The following is an 18261-nucleotide window of genomic DNA, read 5'->3' as shown; positions in this document are numbered from 1 at the left end:
CCAGAAAGGTGGCACTCTGGGCTGTCCCGGTGCTCTGGGGTATGGGGCAGGTGTCTGAATTCTCCAAAACTGACAGCAGGGAACCTCGGTGAAGTTCCCTGCTGGTTCTGGAGCAGAGGTGCTGAGAGCTGACTTGGGTTCAGAGCCTTCTCTGAGCTCCTGTGAGAATGAAACTGGAGAAGCTCTGAATGCACATGTGGTTTGTCTGTTTTATTTATTTATTTATTTATTTATTTATTTATTTTGGTCTCAGTGTGAGAGAGGGGGTTAGATATTACCTGGGGCATGATGATGTTTTTGCGCAGGGACCACAGAGGAAAAGCATGTTGAATGATTCTCCGTGGCCTTGTTTCGTTCCACATTTTTAAACGGTTCAGTGTAACCCTTGAAGTTGATGAAAACCTCAGCATTTTCGTCTTTCTGGGTAGGTTTTGACATTCAAAGAACTCACCTGGCAGACACTTCGGATAGAAGCAGATGCCACCGACAATGGTGATCAGGATCCTGTTACTACTCCTCTGAGACTCATTACCAACCAGGGGAGGATCCAGATCTCTCTTAAGAGAAGAGTGAGTGTTTCACCCATGCTTTGAAGGATACCTTCTCACTGCCTGGTGCAATGATGATGCATATTTCCTCCCACATCCCTCAGCAATGGTTCTTTTCCTTCACAAATACTGAGTCCAAGCTGCTATACCGCTCTGTTTTCTGTTGGAAATAGCTGTGTTCTTCACCAAATGTCAGAGCAGTTTATGTCCCAGGGGAGAATAATATGTATGGAGCAAATTTTAAAATCCATTTTCTCATCCTAAGGAGATCTGTCATCTCTTTATAGGGAGCTTAAAGCCTGCTAGCCTTATTTTTACCTGACAGTGGAAATGTGATGAGGAATAGATGCAAAAAAAAAAGCTATTTTTTTCTTAATGGTGAGCAATTTCTCATTGAAAGTAGCATTGACTGCTTTCCTTCTCAGATGAGATATTGCAGACATCCACCAGATGAATTAATCCCTCTCTTGAATGAGTTTCAGAGCAGCACCTCTTGTTTCTGCTGCAGCTTCTGTGTATTACGAGAAAAGTGTATTGTGAGCAATTCTTACAGTCCCTGACACCTTCTTGCCATTTTAGACCAAAGATTGCAATGTGGTGGCATCGAAGCTGATGTTTCTTCTTGATGACCTTCTCTGGGTGCTGACAGACTCTCAGCTGAAAGCAATGATGAAGTATGCAGAGTCTCTGAGTGAAGCCATGGAGAAGTCTGCCCAGCAGAGGAAAAGCTTGGCACCAGAGTCTGTACAGGTGAGTAAGGCATGATTTGGACGTTGGCTTGCCAGGAAAAAGGAAAAGACGAGGTGCAAGAGACAGTTTCTGTTTGCTTGTCATCTGGCCCACACTCACAGAGCATCTCCCTGGTGAGAACTGTTAGGCTTCCTTGGTCAGCATCACATAGATTGTGGGCTATTTTTCAGTAAAGAAATGACCAAAGGAGTTGAATTTGTTGCCACTAAGCATCAGAGAATGTTCTTAAATAGTCATGGGCTAGATTCTGTCTAAGGAGGGTGGTAAGTTGTGTGGCTTTCCAGATTGGGCTGGCATATAGAAAGTTGCAGAGGATCCCACAGGAATTTGATTTGGTAATAAGAAATAAATATGTTCTAGAAATGAACTTTTCTGCCCCTGAATGGCAGTCTGCATAGGCTTGGGGGAAGGGGCTCTGATGTAATATATTATGACGTAAAATCATAGTGAGCTCTGATGCTCCAGGGAAAATATCAGCATCCAATTTCACTGTTGTTGTCAGGGATTCTTTTTTCCTGCCTAACACTCTGGAGAGAACTCTTGTTTTTTTGTTTTTTTTTCTTTTTTTCTTTTCTTATTTGTTCTTTGTTTCATTTGTTCTCATTTGTTCTTTGGTTTACATACAGCTTAGCAGTCTGTGAGAACCTTAAAACAACCAGTAACCTTGTACTTCCCTTACCACTTTGTTTCCAAAGTCCTGTGCTGAGTAATCGTTACATACGTAGGGCAGAGGACAAAAGGTGTTTTCAGAGGAAGGGAGCGTGAGGGAAGAAGAGTATCGCTCCTCTGAATGGTGACGGAAACTCTGGGGAAGGAGGGCTATGTGCTTACTGCACTGAGATTACATAGGGGGGAGATCAGGAATACTTTGCCATTTTTCATCTCAGAGTCTTACATCATCTTCCAAGACAAGTTAACAGTGGCTTGATACAGAGGAGGCAGAACCACAGACAAAGAGTTTTGCTCATGACAACGCAGGAAAGGATCCAGATTTCCAGACTCCCCACTGGATTTCCTTAAATTGATGCCCCGCAGTCTGGAGGACTGCATGAGTTGTTTTTAATTCTAACTTTCCCCACCACCACCTCTTTAGCCTTCTATCATTTCTTAGCAAGCTGTTTCTTCTCTAACAGATCACACCGCCTGCTCCAAGTACCCAGCAGTCCTGGTCTCAGCCATTTGGAGTCAGCCCGAACGCAAGCAGCATTGGTCAATACTTTGATAAGCATGACATGAAAGAGTCGTCATACCACCTCCTCATCTCACGCCTGGATCTGCACATTTGTGATGACAGCCACACTCGAGAGTCAGGTAACTGAGAGCAGCGTCAGGAGGACACTGCAGGGGGAAAAAATAATCCCGTATTTAGTGAAGGATCAGAGGTTATGCTATAGGAACAATGTGGTATTGACCAAGGGGAATTAAGTGTGATTATTCCTCTTGGTGGAAAAAATGTTTGTTTTTACAATGTCCAGGATCTGCAAAGTAGCATAGTTGCAAGAATTATTTGCCATTCCACTGCCTACCCCTTTCTTTTCAAGTAAGGCTTTGTTAATTAGTGTCTGTTTTACTCCTAGATAATATATTTTAATAGAGAATAGAGGTTTTTGACTATCTTTTCTCTCTTACGAGGTAAATTTCCTTCCCCACCTCCATCCCTCTCTCTGCACAGACATCTCTGATCCAGTTGTACAATTTGTTTCAATACATCTTCCTGTTAAAGAAAAAATAAATAAATCCCCCTCCCACATCATCACTATTCTTTATTTCTTTTTTTTTTTTTTTGAACTGGCTTGTGTATTGTTGTCTCCTGAGCTGCTGTTATTAACATCTTGGCATGGTTTTGTTGTCTTTATTTCACTGGCCATACTAGCAAGTGTTCAGAAAACAAGTGCTGGTTATTGCAGTGAAAAGTGTAATTGACAGGAGCCTGGAAAGCAATGGGGCCTTGTAATTTGGCATTTGATATTATAGGTCTGGTTCTTACAGTGTAAACTGTTGCCCTGTTACATTTGGTTGTCCTGTTCCTTGCCTAGGACAAGATTTTGATGCAACTTCTTAAGATATGCTCGTGCTAGCCATGGTAACCATCAGGGATGGCAATCAAATGAGCATTGTTCTGAATTATCCTGAGTCAGGGTTTGGACTACAGAGCTGATTGTAATTTTCTTTGTTTTGTTTCTCACAGGCACTTTGAAGCACGGGATGCTGGGCGGTGCTATGCAGCTGACCTTCAGGAGGATGGCTTTTGACTATTATCCTTTCCATAGGGCAGGTAAGGGAGTGTCCTCCCAGCTTGAGAAGGGAGATAGAAACAATTTGAAGAACAGCGATGCTCCATGGCTTTAGGCAGGACAGGAAGAAAGGACTACGCAAAAGACTTGGGACTTAAATCCTTGCGGACAGGGTTAATCTGATTTATTTCTTGGTGGATGACTGACAAGTTATTTGCAAAGAAAGGAATAAGTTTCTGTTTCTGTCATAAGCCATAAAAATGGAACTTTGGATTCCTTTTTGGTTGCTTAAGCTCTGGATCTGGTTCTTACATGTGTCTAATCAGTTTGAAAGGGTTATAGGATGTGTCCCAGGAGAAAATCTGTTTGTGGTTGACAGAGGAAGCAAGAAAAAGTGTGACCATGGCATTCTTCCCAACACTTGTGTTTGGAACACTGGCTGGTAGGACCAGCTCTGTTGTTTGGAAACCTGCTCTTGCTCCACAAGTGCTTAGTATGCAGCATATTGCGTATTCCTGAATGTGGCATCAATTAAAGGGAATGCTTTCCAGATTTATGTAGGTTTAAGGGGAGCGGGAGTGTTGTGTTTATCTGGAAACCTCATTTTAAAGCCAGGATGTTTACTTTCATGCAGGAGATGCCTGCAAGCATTGGGTGAGGTACAGCGAGGCAATGGAAGCACGGGGACAGTGGGCAAAAAGGTTGGTCAGTGAATTTCAAAGCAAGATTGAGAAGCATTACGAAGAAACAGACTCTGCCTTTGCCAAGACTCCACTTTCCCCCTTCAAAAGGAAACCAGGTAACGATGTTTGATTAAATTCCTGATAAAGCTGGAGATGGTAACAATTGTTCCCCAGGCAGCAGTATGTCTAGTTCCCTTTCACTGACTCTTAGCAGCTAGATTTGTTGGTGCAGAAATCCATAGCACACTAAAAATCATAAACTTAGTGGCAAAGGATGATGGATATCATACTGGAATAATACTGCAGCAAGAATGGACAGGCTGCAGCAGTCACTTTCCTAACTTATCTTTTTTTTTCCTGTAAGTGAGCATGTAATGGATAAGTGAAATAGTTAAATGCCTAGCTGAGGAAGTTGTTCTGTTGCTGTGGGGCATGCCAGTCTTTGATGGTCTTCCTTTACAAGTACTAAAGTTTTTTTTTGTTTGTTTGTTTTGTTTTTTTTTTCCTCCTAACTGTGCCCATCTGTTTCTAATTTTGGGGCTGCTATTTCTGCTGTGTAAGCACATACGTGTTGGGGTTGATAGTGAAGTTTATTGCAAAGGAGATGAGTAAAACCCTGCTGCTTCTGCTTTTCCATCCCCACAGATACATCTCCAAGTCCTCATAAAAGCCCCTTGGAGAAAGGCCGTGTACCTCCTTCAAGTTTGCCACAACTCCGGCACCCTCCCTGGAACCGGCTTCGATCCAGCTGTGTGGTAGTTCGTGTGGATGACTTGGATGTTCACCAGGTAGGGATTTGAGCAGTGCCTGTGGACATCCATGTCCTTTTTTTTTGCAAAAGAAATTTAATCTGATGTGATGCAAATAAATCATGCAAATCCCATGTAATCCAAGAAAATCAAAGCTCTGCAACCAGGGAACCCAAATGCTGTTATTGTGTTGTGTGTACAACTTTTAAACCTGGTATGAACTGCTGATAATTTTCATGTTCAGAGGAAATTGCATGCATAACTACAGAGTTTCTGCACTCTCTGTGTTCATGTCTAAACTTTCATAGGCAAGCCGAGGATAAAAGATTTCATGCATTTGAGAAGTTAGGGAGGATATGGATTTTTGACAGAGGAGGAGCATCTTACCTCATATTTCTGACCCACGACAGAAAGGATCATTAGAGTGGATCAGGCCCTACATCCAGATACCCTGTACCCATTGTAAGAGCATAATCAGTACCAGGTATTATAATGGATTTAGCAACACACTGTTAATCCTGAAGAAAGGTACAATAGATTCCAATTCTGTTCGTTCACATCACCTAATACTGATTGTTGTGGGCCTTACTAGCAGTGACACGAGATATGAAGAACTGAATTCCCTCAAAGGAGAGGAGTTGACAATATTAGCAGGTAGAAAAAAGTTTTATTGTTACTTGAAAGCATAGTGTGTTTGATGTGTAAATGAGACAGACTGAATATGGGAGATAGCAGGGTTACTGGGATGCTTTATTTTGCCGAACATGGGCTCTGCGCAGCTGCATGCCATTTGTATTTTCAGGTTTCTACAGCTGGTCAGCATAGTAAGAAACCTTCGACCTTGCTTTCATGTAGTAGAAAATTCCTCAACCTTCCTGATCAGGTCTCTGCAATCCATATTGAATTCACAGAGTATTACTTCCCAGACAATCAGGACTTTCCAGGTAATACACCAAGGTTAGCACCTTCTTTCATAAGTTTCTTAAAAAATCAGTCAACTTTTAATTCTTTAGGTGTGATAACCTTCTTGAGGCTCCTACAGGTGTCCATTTTTGTTCAGTTTCCTGGTGTTTGTGTGTTTGCCTTTCTTTGGTGTTGTCAGTGCAGGTTATACGCTGAGCTGCAGACCTCTTGAAAGGCCTTTTCTGCTATTATTAATCCATTTTGATTCTGTTCTGTTCTAGTTCCATGCCCAAACCTGTATGTACAGCTGAATGGTTTGATGCTTACCCTGGATACAGCAAGCATGCTCTGGATAAACCTCTTCTGTCTGGATCTTTATCGCAGCTTGGAGCAGTTCAAAGCCATCTACAAGCTGGAGGACTCAGGCAAACGTGATGAGCACATTGACGTCCGACTGGATGGCTTCCGACTGAAGGTACCGTTCATTTCCTTCCTTTCTCAGTCTTCAGCATCCTCCCCTTTATTGTTGTATAAGGAACATGAGACCAGGACATAGCTGGAGTCCAGGCTGAGCATACGAAGTTCCCCCCTTTCCCCATCTTTTGTCTGTCTACTGTTTGAGTTAATTTTGTTTTCATCTATGAGCAGTAAACAAGTGCTTGAGTTCTAGTCCAGAATAGACAGGCAAGTCAGTATTTATGAATGTATTCAATATTCAAGTATTTATTCAACAAGTCAGTATTTATGAAAACAGTTTTAAGGAAAAACTGCTGGCTCAGGTAACCAAAAGTTGCTTTCTGCCCTTTGGAAACCACGTTGACTCATTCCAGGGAGAAGATACCAACAGTCTGTGGCATTGACATCCGATGGTGTTTGCCACTGACTGCTCAATAGCAGTTTTGTGCGAAGGCTTAAAGGCCTGACCGTGTAGTAAGTACTTGCAGAGAAAGATCAAAGTGTGTAGTTGTGAGCTGAGCTGCTACACAAGCCGTGGATGGTAAAAGAAGCTGAAATAAAATTCAGGGTAAATTTCCTTGTGTCTGATTTCTTTTCCCTGATTGTTAATTTTTCAGATAAGGATGAGTTGAGAGTCTAGTCCAGTTCTTGGGATTTTAGTAGAGACTGAGACTTGTCAATTATTTATATATTCCACAACTGGTCTTCTGTGTAAGCAGCAGGATAGGCCACTGCTAATTTCCCTTCTCGCTGCTTAACTTGTAGTGTCTTTCTCTTCCTCGTAGCTCAACATCCCTGTGGAGAAGAAAGTCACTGACCACCAAGACCGTCCGCAGACGCTCTGCATCCGCGCGACGGAGATGACTGCCACCAACACCCGCCACGCTCCCTTCTGCAGCTGCCAGGACCTCCAGAGCCTCTTCCGTAAATTTGCCAGTTCGGAATTCTTCCACTCCAGCTACAGCCAGTTCCCGAGGTCTCAGGACAACTTCAGCCTCCTCCACACCCTCTTCTTGCGCCATGCATACGAGGTGGATGACAGACCTCAGAAGCATACGGGTTTTCCCCAGCCATTGCGCAAAATCTCTGCCTCTGAAGATCTGTGGTCTATGAATTTCACTGAGCTTTCCCTGGACTTCGAGGGTGCTGAGAGCTCTAAGGGCAGAGCCCTTAGCTTTATCGACCCATTTCCCCTCTCCATTTGGGCCTGTCTTCCCAAGAGATGGGGGCAAGCTCAGTTATCTAAACGAAAAGAATCGTCTGCCTCTGATATAAAAATCAAGCCTTCTGCCAGTTTCAGCAATCACTCCAAGAATGAAAACCTCTCCAGAGAGCATGGGGTTTGCCAAAGATCAAGGACTGACCAGGATCTGAAGAATGTCTACAAGGTCGCAGAGACGATGGATGTCTTGGGAGAGTCTGAGCGTGAAATTGATGATGGAGTAGATGATAAAGAGCTGGAAGCCTCTGCTGATATCCACGTGCTTTTGTCCTCATCTGTTCACGTCAAAGTTCGGCTCAACCACTACCAATACTTGGTGCTGCTCAGGATGAAAGAAGTTCTGCAAACGCTACAGGAGCAGCTGGCCCAGGATACCCAGGAGGTGACTGGGTCTCCTTTAGATCCCATGTCTGCCTCTGTGGGAGTTCTGTTTCACAGTGCCGAAGTGGCTCTGCTCATGAACCCCGCTCCAGGCTCCTGCCTGGAACCCAGATCCCTCGACTCAGACACAACGAGCCTGATCGAGTCGGAGCTCTCGCCCTCAGACAGTAAGGAGGGGCTGGCAGCTGAAGAGAAGGAGCAGAAATCTGAGACCAGTTCCGAAAAGGGAATATGTGGGACCTCAAAGGTCCCAGAGGACAGTGAGAATGAAAACACAGGTACCAACGTAACCAGCGCGCCACTGGAGAGGCTCCAAAGATCTGCAAGTGATGGAGCTCTGACTACAACTCCGCAAAGTAAAAGCGTGGAGGAGAAAGGTCTGATAGAGGAAGCACGTGAAGCTGTGGAAGCCCTGGTTACAGAAAGACCAGAAGAGCCCAGCAGTCATCCTCAGAGCCCTCCTGCCCTCCCTTCTAGCCCAACCTCGGACGTCCAGCCCTTGGGGAGAGGAAACATCGCTCTCAACGGCCAGGCAGAACTCATCCCTTTGAAGAACCTAGAGGTGGAGTTGTCTAGCGCGCTGCATATCACAAAGGATGCCACCAAGGAAGCTCTGCATGTGACTATGGACCTCACCAAAGAAGCCATGTCTATAACAAAAGACGCTCTGAGCTTGAGCCGGGAGAAGATGACCTCCACCATGCAGAAAATGCTCTCTCTCCCCCCAGCCAAGTGAGTGGAGCATCCTCCCGTGCCTCGCAGCAGCAGCAGCAAGGCTGCCGGGACGGAGGGGAGGTGCAGGCCAACTGCTCCCTTTCTCTGTGTGCCGTTTGGGCCAGAGAGAGGTTAGACCTTCATCTCTTGGGGATTGATATAAGGACGCTAAAGCCTGCATAATATCTGTATAATCCCGAGACTAAGCTGTTTGCCTTTATTTATTTATTTATTTTGTAGGGATTCTTTGCCCAAAGCAGAAGAAGGAGCAGTGACTCCAGGTGGGGGTGGCAGCAGCCGAATGCGTTTCTTCTCCATGAAGAGGACGGCGTCCCAGCACTCCTTTGACACCACGTCCGTGGATGGGAGCGGTCCCGAGGACGGGCTGTCCGTGGACAGCGATGGCAGCGATGGCTTTGTGATGCTCACGGATTCTGGTAAGGAGTGCTCGTCCCCACTCTTGTTTCAGTTTTCTGCCGTGAGTGACTGCCTCGTGCTGTGGTCTGATGGAATTCTCTTGTGCTACTCATTCTTTTTGGAGGTCATGAGCTGTTCACCCAAAATTACCCTTTCTGCTATTATAGTCGGCTTTTTTTTTTTTTTTTTGAGATGAGGAGTATAAATGAGTGGAAAGGGTCTCCCCTGTACCATCACAGTGGTGTTCTAAGGCATTTATTTGGCCATACTAGAGCAAGAACCACAAGAACCACAGATATATGCAGGTGGGTGGACAGTCCATAGTGTTTGAGAAGGGATTATTAGGGGATGGTTAGAAGTAGGGTGCACTGCACGTTGCACACTTCAGCTACACGTTGCTTAAATTCATCTAAGGAGCTGGAGAGAGTTCCCTGGAGGTTGGTGTAAGCTGGTAAGTCATGAGAGTCAGGCAGATACTGAGATCAGGACTGCTTAAAACCAGAAAAAAAAAAAAAAAGAAAAAAAACAAAACACAATCAAGCTGTTGTTGTTGTCAACAATGTTGTCAATGCTCTTCCATTTCAGAGCCCAGCCTGGACCCTCTTCCCCCAGGGCACCTCCTTCAGGCCCACAACAACGCGGGCAGTAGAGCAAGCCTGATGGCAGAGGATGAGGGTGCAGTGTCTCCTGAAATAAACAGCTCGACTTCACAGAGCGGAGAGGAGCCCAGCCTTCAGCTGGTCAGAGTTTTGTTCCTCCTCGCTGTAATACTGCCTCTAAGAGAACCTCGAAGTGAACCGTGTGGTGGTGGTGTAATGAGTGAGCTTGTCACTTGCTGTTTCAGGTGTCAGTCCTGGTGCTGAAGATGAATGAGGTGAACTGTGGAATAGAGGCACGAGGTGACGATTTGTCTGTTGCTGTACAAGTAATGAAGGTGGTCCCAGAGCAACTGAACAACGTTGGAATGTGGCAGTACTTGCGTGGCTATGTGGGTAAGAGTCTGGCTTTTGTAACCACACTTTGATAACTGGCCGCTCTCAAGGTGTCTTTCATTTTAACTGATATTTCAGTGTTCATGAAGCTCCCAAAGTACCTACACAGTCAAGCTAGATGATATCTGGCACAGTGAAACTCTAATCCTTGGTTGGGAATTTTTTTTTCCTGCTAGGATGCATAAAATAAATGAAAAGAGGAACAAAGCTACCTAGGGAAACCCTGAAGTTATTCCTGCCCTGAGCATAGTACTTCTGGGACAGGGTACTTCCCCCGGGTATGTTCAAATTTAAAACAAATGAAAACAAAAAACACAAAACCACAACTGTAACCCAAAACTTCAAGTGAAAGCATGAGCAGGAGTTGTTGGACTGTTATTTCTCCTTATCAATGCTGTCTAGAGCCACAAGGGGGCAAAATGAATACAAGGTTTAGGTAGTGTTGAGGACTGACCAGCTCTGGAGAACTGAGTGGTGAGTTTTTGGCCAACTCGTGTAGGTGCAAGATGAAGGCTACTTTTAGATGTGCTGAGTTGGGGAGAGAATGCTGGCTCCGGGGGCTTAAAGAGTCTGGTCCTGGTGGTAGTTTCTGTGATGTGAACTCCAGTTGTTTGAAACCTGGACTTCTTTCATGTGGAAGGTGGCTTTAGACTGCTGCCGTTGTGAACCTGACTCTGTTCTGTGTCTGGACAGTAAAGGGCTTTTCAAAATACTTATTTTGACCTTACATCTTCCTACTGGTGTTCTGCAATGAGGCCTTTCTGCTTTGACTGTAGGAGATACAGGTGTGGAGAAGCCTTCAGTCCCTGAAGCTAGTAAGACCCAGCCAGAAGTGTGTTTGCGTCTCGAAGTAGGACCTAACGCCGCTGTGCACTCACCACTTGCTGTTCAGAATGGCTTCCTTCATATGCTGGTCCACAGTTACAGAGCAGAGCTCTTCATGTCCTTCCTCACCAACCTCGGCCCTTTTCTGGAGGATGAAATAATCCCCGAGGTGATCCCCATGGAGATAGAAGTTGTGGATGCCAAAATCACGCTGAAGGTGAGTATATGGGGAACCAAGGTGGTATCCTGAGCAGAGCTCACGTGCAAGATTCTGCTTGGGTAAGGATGCGGTGGGATGGCCACGGGCCTCTGTAGAGGTCCTGTTTTCCTGACTGTGTTTTATTTGGTTTCTAAAAATTGCCTTATGGATAAATGAGTAACGCAGAGGGGTTGTTGAGTGCTCAGGTTGTCGAGGAATGGGAGCCTGACCTTCAGGTTCTCTCCTCAGCTGTGTCGATGGTCTGTTTGCAGACTCAAAGGAAAGAGAATTAAATGCCTCTTCTCCCAAGTGTTTGTGTGAAATAAGAATTATTTGACCTTTTTTTGTAAGAATTAAAGGAATTATGGATGGAAAACAAAACAGCATATAATAGCTGGCTGATATTTAGAAGGGGAGAAAACTGTCAGAAGTTCTTCTGAAAGCACTGTGTTTGCTCCACAGACAACCAGGAGCTAGTGTGGCCAGACAGCAGCATAAAAACCTTCAGGCTTAGGGATATTGGCTTTATTTTGGTAGGTTTTTGCCTCAGGAATTCACAGGACAACTGTGAGAGTAGTGCTAAGGAAGATGGGCTCTCCTTAGCCTTTATCATGGATATGACAGAGCTTTGTTGTGGTCTGTGTGAGGGCCTTCCCCATGCCCTGTATCTAAAGCCAGGCTTTCCCATATGGTGGGTGACCTCGATGAGCTCTGGCAGTGCTGCCAGCTGGTAACGTTACTCCTGTGAAGGCTGGGGGCAAGGGGAGCCCTTTGTAAGACTGCCAGAGCTTTCACAACAGTTAATCTCTTCTCTGCTTTTTTTTTCCTTTTCTTTTTTCCAGGATGACAGCCCTCGGGTATACCCTACCTCCCCTGGCCCTGTTCCTATCACCTTGGCAGTGGATCACATCGTCGTGAAGCGCAGAGATGATGGGGTTTTCTATCTATCAGGTCAGCAATGTCAGGAACCCCATTTATTCTCCCCCAGCACCTCCCAGGCCTTGCTGGAGGTAGGGTGCTCTGCTGTGCCTGCCGCTAGAGGAGACTGGAACTGAAATGTGATCGTCGTGCTGGGAACGATGGGCTCTGGTGTGTGAGCGGTCCCTAATTCTGACCTTTGAGGTCACTCCTGCCAGAATGCACAAATAATCTTCTGTCTTCAGTGCAAGCACCCAGGTCCTTTGGTTGCTCTGCAGTATTAATCTGTGGGTGCAGGCAGCCCTACCTCTCTGGTTCTTGCTGCTTTTGTTGTATTGTTTGGACAGAAAATTTGATACCTCGGGCAGAACCCGTTAATATCTAAAACAGTGAACTAGCAGCCTGAATTCATGCTTGGTGTTTCCTTGAGCTCACACAGTCAGGACAGATTACTCCTTCTTCCCTTGTTTTAGCTTCTCCATTTTAAAATGTGGGTGGGATTTTTTTTTTCCTGTTTAAAACAAACAAAAAGAATGTTAAAGCTTTTATTTTTTGTCCTAAGAACCCTGCCGTATTAATACCCACACCTGAACGTTTCCTGTGCTTCTTTGCAGCTCCAGGAGGGGAGGACTCACTGGGACTGGAAAAACCTGAACCAGTTGTTCAAGACCAGAAGGCCCCAGCAGAGTGTGTCTTGGCAGCACCCCCAGGAGGAGTGCGTGGACTGCAGGTGAGTCACTGCTGCCTCTTGCTGTCTAGACAACTAGTTAGCTGGCAGGAGGCTGGAAAATTGTCCTTTGTCTTCATGTATTTGCAGTTACCGGTAGGCGTGGTGTGCTGCAGATAGGGAGTGCACACAAAGCAGGCTGTACCTCCCTTTGCAGGCATTCTGAGAAATACGAATGCCCTGCCAAGTGTGTAATCTCTGTTGTTCCATTTCAGAAACCGGTTGTTTTCCTGGGTGGCTCTGTCTTTCTGCTGTGTTCAATTCCTTGTTAGCAAAAACAGGAATCGTGAAATTCCCACAAAGAGAGCTTTTGTCAGAGAAGAGTAAGGCTTACAGCCAGGGAGAGCTTCAGGTCACCTAAAGTTTTTGCTATTCAGTTTAAACTTTCTTTGCATTTTGATCCATAAATTTGGAATTCAGATAAGTGGCTTATTTTAAAATACCCAGTATTCTTTACTTACAATTCCTGTCTGATGTAAAGTCTACTTGATAAATTGATCAATTGCTATGGACAAATACATATTGAAGGTGCAGTGGGACTAACTGGATACAGAACTGGACTGGGACTTTTGGATTCTGTTCATTAATTGGTAACACACCACTTCATTCCTCATCTTTCTCTTTTCCGTTTAGTGCAGAGACTTCCTCTTCTGCTTGTTTTATAGTATCAGGGCCCTGACCAGAACTGGAGCATGTAATCATTACAGTAGCATAGCATCAGTTTATTTTCTGATATTTTTGAACTTCTTAGGACTAAATGCAAGGCTAAACTCTTGAGTAAAAATATTTCTGAGAGTTGCCAAGGAAAATCCTGTCCTGTAGCATGAAGCTGCTCTGGCAGTGTGTGAGGACAGAATTACCTTTGTTCATGGAGGCAAGAAGCAGGAATGCCAAGCATCTGTGTGCTCCAGCTGTCATTTTAATTTAAACAATCCTGAATAGGTGTATCAGGCCCCCATGTAAAACAAAGAATGCAGACCAGAGCCCTGTTTTCACTCTGCTTTCTTTGTATAGTCACTTTCAGCCCCAATCAGCTAGCTGCTTTGCAGGAAAAAACCTTGCCCACTGCAAGTCTTGTTCCTATGGCTAGAAAAGCGAAGGGAAGTCCTGGAAAAAGTCATTAGGTAGCCATTGCTGGCAGCCTGAGTCATTAGATAGCCTGAGCTGACGCCAGTGACAGGTATAGAAGTCTGCAGGCACCAGTTAGCAAGTACTTACTTCTGCAAATCAACCTGGGTCACCTTGTTGGTGAGCTCTGTGTGGTTGTACCATGCAGTTTATCTCACCTGCAAAGCTCCTGCTTTGGTATTCCTCTTTGAGCAGATCAGTGTTGTTGGCTCTGCCCTGCTCCTTACTTTTGGGAACTCCTGATCTGTTTTTTCTCTTTGTCTCCCGTAGCTAAAGGACCTGCCAGAGTTGCAAAGGGAACTTCAGACCATGAAAATAGCCCTTGCAGAAGCCAACATGGACAAGGCTCGCCTTCTGCAGGAAATTAGGAAATACAATCCCCTCTTCCAGCTCTGACAGCGAAGGTGCAGGCTGCAGCTGCTCGGGAGGAGTGGAGCCCACCACCAGCACTAAGGCGGCTGGTTTGATTACCTTGCTGCTAAACGGGTCAACCTCCTGCAGACTGATCATCTCAGAGAATGGAAACCGACTGTGACTGCAAAATACACTTGAAACCGGGAGAAAGGACGAAAAGCGTGGCTGAGCAACACCGAAGGAACCAGGGGGGATTTACCGCTTGCTGCCACTTTCCTCTGTCCTGGCAATACGGTGCTACCATCTGTCGCTGACCCAGGGCAGTGCTCGGTCTACAAACAAGAGGTCAGAAGCTGGTGCGGGGACCCTACGTCTCTCCGTCCATGCAGTGGTAGTGACAGCTTGCTTTCAGCCCTCATCTCCCATCTAGAGATGGTTGATGCAGGGGTTCTGCTTCTTTCAGCCTTCCTCTTGGTGTTCTTGCCCACCCACACGTGCTAAAGAACACAGCAAAAGGAGGACAGCTGACTTCACCCCATCAAGGAGTGACAGGGAATAGGTATGGCAGGAAACGTTGCTCAGAGCTCTGATGTGAAAGCTCGTGTGTTGGCAGAGACAGACTTAGGTCAGCGGGTGTGGGAGATGCAGAGGGGATTTCCTCCTGGTGGAGGAAGGGGGCTACAGCTCATCATCCCCTCAAGAGCAGGGCCAGGATAGTAAAGAAATTTCTTCAGTTTTCTTTTTCCACCAGTAATTTGTCATGTCAGGACAGAATCAGGAGCATATTAGACTTGGCCTAGTTCATTCTCAATCCTGCAGTATTTGGCTTCATGGATGCAGAAGCACGGAGGAATTCACTGTTTCATTACAAAGCACTGTTTAACCTTTCTTTAGTTTTACAGTCAAAGAATCGGGGTGAAGGAAGCTGGCTAAGTCATGGAAGGAGAAGCCCTATGCATTTCCTTTGGGCATTGTCCTCAAACCCTTCTGTGCTGGAGTTTCACCAGTGGAGAGAGGGAAAGCAGCACTGGCCGCACAGAGAGAGAGCTGTCTGCGTTCCTACAGGGTCATGTATTTTTAATAGCACTGAGCTCATACCCAGTCTTAAATGTCTTTTAGCAGGGATGCAGGTGCGTGGGTCAGGAGAAGGGTGCTGGCCAGGTCCCTCTGGGTGGAGGCTGACGCTGTGAACCGCTCGCTGTGGGATGGAGACGAAACAGTCGCTGTTTGTTGAGCACCGTTTGTGTTCTCACCTTTCGTGAAGCAGCTTCCTTGGAGAAGTCTCTGTGGTCAAACAGCGATCGATCTCATTTATAAAGAAACTGCATTTAAAAGCGTGGAGGGAAAAAAAAAAAGGAAAACACTAGAAAAACAGGAAACGAGCACTAGTTTGAAAAAAGGAAATGTCATTTATGAAGTGTGAGAATCAAATCCACTCCGAGAGGCAAACCGCTGCGAGGTTTCTTTGCTCTGCTAGGCCAGGTAGTGCGTGGTCTGTGCGCTGAGCAAAGAAGCAGCTGAAAAGGGCGGTCGTGAAGGGAAAAGCTGTTACAGAGGAGAATCTGCTCTGTTCTAACAGGGAATGGTGAAACTTCCAGCCCATCTACGTTATGGATGGATGCCCGTTCCTTCCCCTGTTACACGCAGCATCTTTACTGTGTGCAGAGTTCGTTTGATTTTATCATATTTCAAGCTTGGATTTGGATTTTTCCAGATGCCTTTGGTGTTTGTGTGGAGGCACGATTTCCGATGCACGTGCTTCTTAGTGCATGTCAAACAGTAGCGATTGCCCCGCACTGTGTGCTAGCAGAGGTGACAGATCCCGTGCAATTCTCCTGTATTAATCAGATGAAAACAATCTGTCTAGAAAAGTTGAGTAACCCCTCTTTATTTTTTTTAAAGATGAACACTACACAAAACTTTATTCTAATGGATTTTTCTATTTTTTTCCTGTGTAAGCATTACTCCATTAGTCCAGCTCAAGTAACGTCAGGTTTTAATCCTGCTCACTGTGCAAGGAACAGCCTCTGACTGACAAGCCGTGATCAGCTGAGGACTGGGAGCTGTGCAAGAGAAAGCAAATGATGCAGGAGCTGGGTTTGGTTTTCCTGCCTGTTACATACTTGTCCCTTTGCCTAACTCTGGAGCTGTTGAACAGTTCCCTTTAACAGACACTCCTGAGATCATTTTAGTTCTTTAGCTCTAGGGGAACAGGGACGTATTTACCGTGCTGGGTTAGGTGTGGAGGCACTGCTGCCTGTGGTCTGCAGAGAACCAAGAGTGAATGCCTTGCTTCTGTTAGCTTTCACTCTGAAAAAAGAGCAGGTAAGAGACAGAGGGTGATTGAAACCACCGTCACTGTTAAGATCATCCTCCTCATTCAGCGTGTGACTCCGTTAGACCGAAGGTAGCCTCGAATGACGTTTGTTGGAGTTCAGTCCTTGTCCGCTAGGTTTGAGCAGCCTTGGGGCAGACCGCACTGCTGGAGTCCGGTACTTCTGCTGCCTTTGCCTGCCAAGATCTGACTGACCGGTGCCTACAACCAGATGTGACAGTGGCAGCAAACGCCTGGCCTTCCTTCTAGAAACCCTGGAAGGAGGCGGCCACGAATGATTTAGGAGGAGGAGGGTTTGCCTTTGGCAGAAGCACGGGAGCCGAAGGCTCTGCTGTGATGCGCGGGGTGCTTGCGCTCCCCACCCGCTCTGCCTGGGCTGGATGTGAAGTTTGGATGCTGCTGTGCCTTTCGCAAGTTTGCTTTCCCTCCTCCCCAGGAGGGGGACCACTCCTCCTCGGTCCTGTTAGACAGCCTTGCTGTTTTCTCTGGAACACGTTCTGTGACCCATCCCCTGCTCAGTGCAGCCTCTGACAAGTTGGATTTGTGTTGCTGCCTGTGATGGAAAACGTCCCAGAGCAGCCTGTCAGGCCTGTTCTCGAGAGGAAAATGCACTTTAACTTTCTAAGCATCAGTGGGCATTTCTTTCACCAGTACTGCCTCGTGCGCAGAATTCAGAAGTAAAAGCAGAGGCTTAGAAGTGCAAGTTACCTGCTGCACTAAAACGAGATGCTGTGAGGAGCTCTCAGAGCTGAGAGCAAGGAGGTAACAAAGCATCCATGCATCTACAGCCGTGCTGCGAAAACCTGTATGCAAAGAGCTCCAAGTACCATTACGAACTGCACAAAGCCCACATAAGCAGAACTTGAACTTTATTCACTCAAACCTATGCGCCTCTGTGCTTGCTCTCCCTTTCTGTGTGAAGCAAGAAATACAAGAATGCTTGCCTTAGGTGGAATGCGATGGTATTACTTTTTAGTCACTAACTGCTTGAAAATGGGAGGTTTCTTTCTTTCACATCTCATGACTTTTTGGTTGAGTAGGGGTCAGGCTTCATCTCCAGCCAGCTTAGGAAATGGGTAGGGTGAAAAGGGGACTCTCAGCTGCGGTGCCTACTTGCAGTGTCGTAGAACCACTCACACGCCCGTGGGTGCAGGCTGGTCAGAGCTGGGGCCAAGTTGTTCAGTTTCTTGCTCCAGCATCTCAAGTCAGGCAGTTCTGTGTGAGAATTCAAGCACTTCCCTTGTTTTCTGTTTTAAGTACCAGTGACAAGTACTGTAAAACAAAATCCTCTTCCTTTCTATAAGGCCTATGGGAGGACAAAAACTCCACTGATGATGATTAGCAAAGTTTACTTTTTAGAGTCTTGTATTTAAGGACTCTGTTACGATGAGAGCCAACTTAATCCTTGGTGTAACTCTCCTACAGTTACCCTAGGAAGAGCACATGGCCTCAGCATCTTTTACATTAGTTAGAAGTGTGCTCCAAGGGGAATACTCTGTGTACAGGTGGGTAATGTACAAGTCTGAACTTGAATTTTAGGCAGTATTGGGACTTTGTTGCAGTATATTTCCACTCATGCATTTATTGGTTCTATGAACCACGAAAAGAAATTAAACTTGTTAACCTCCTTACAGGCTCATGTGTGTTTTTTTTTCTCTTTTCCTCCCTCTTCACGTTCCTGACTGTTTTGTTTTCCAGGCAGCTCCATAAAACTGGCTTTGGGCAG

General features: G+C 45.8%; 2 protein-coding genes across 4 annotated transcripts in view; one reads left to right on the top strand and one right to left on the bottom strand.

The window, feature by feature from the left end:
• BLTP3A (bridge-like lipid transfer protein family member 3A) overlaps positions 1-18164 on the top strand; it is a 35188-nt gene extending 17024 nt beyond the window's left edge. For 2 of the 3 annotated variants that reach the window (XM_080569126.1, XM_080569128.1), the window contains exons 6-21: positions 429-569; positions 1128-1298; positions 2432-2609; positions 3487-3573; positions 4167-4331; positions 4861-5003; positions 5767-5908; positions 6149-6342; positions 7109-8658; positions 8881-9077; positions 9643-9797; positions 9902-10049; positions 10826-11091; positions 11916-12024; positions 12606-12721; positions 14117-18164. In XM_080569126.1, the coding sequence (XP_080425252.1) occupies positions 429-569; positions 1128-1298; positions 2432-2609; positions 3487-3573; positions 4167-4331; positions 4861-5003; positions 5767-5908; positions 6149-6342; positions 7109-8658; positions 8881-9077; positions 9643-9797; positions 9902-10049; positions 10826-11091; positions 11916-12024; positions 12606-12721; positions 14117-14242 (3888 nt within the window). In that variant the 3' untranslated portion in view covers positions 14243-18164. Of the gene's footprint in view, positions 1-428; positions 570-1127; positions 1299-2431; positions 2610-3486; positions 3574-4166; positions 4332-4860; positions 5004-5766; positions 5922-6148; positions 6343-7108; positions 8659-8880; positions 9078-9642; positions 9798-9901; positions 10050-10825; positions 11092-11915; positions 12025-12605; positions 12722-14116 lie in introns of all 3 variants that reach the window. The other variant, XM_080569127.1, reaches the window with a different exon arrangement.
• The window catches only part of RPS10 (ribosomal protein S10), a 129861-nt gene that overhangs the window by 106009 nt on the left and 5591 nt on the right, over positions 1-18261 (bottom strand). The gene's annotated exons all lie outside the window — the stretch shown is intronic.

The sequence above is a fragment of the Anser brachyrhynchus genome, assembly GCF_964034855.1.
Source record: "Anser brachyrhynchus genome assembly, chromosome: 27".
Classification (NCBI taxonomy): Eukaryota; Metazoa; Chordata; class Aves; order Anseriformes; family Anatidae; genus Anser; species Anser brachyrhynchus.
The sequence above is the reverse complement of the archived record's forward strand: the minus strand, read 5'-3'. Positions and strand labels throughout refer to the sequence as shown.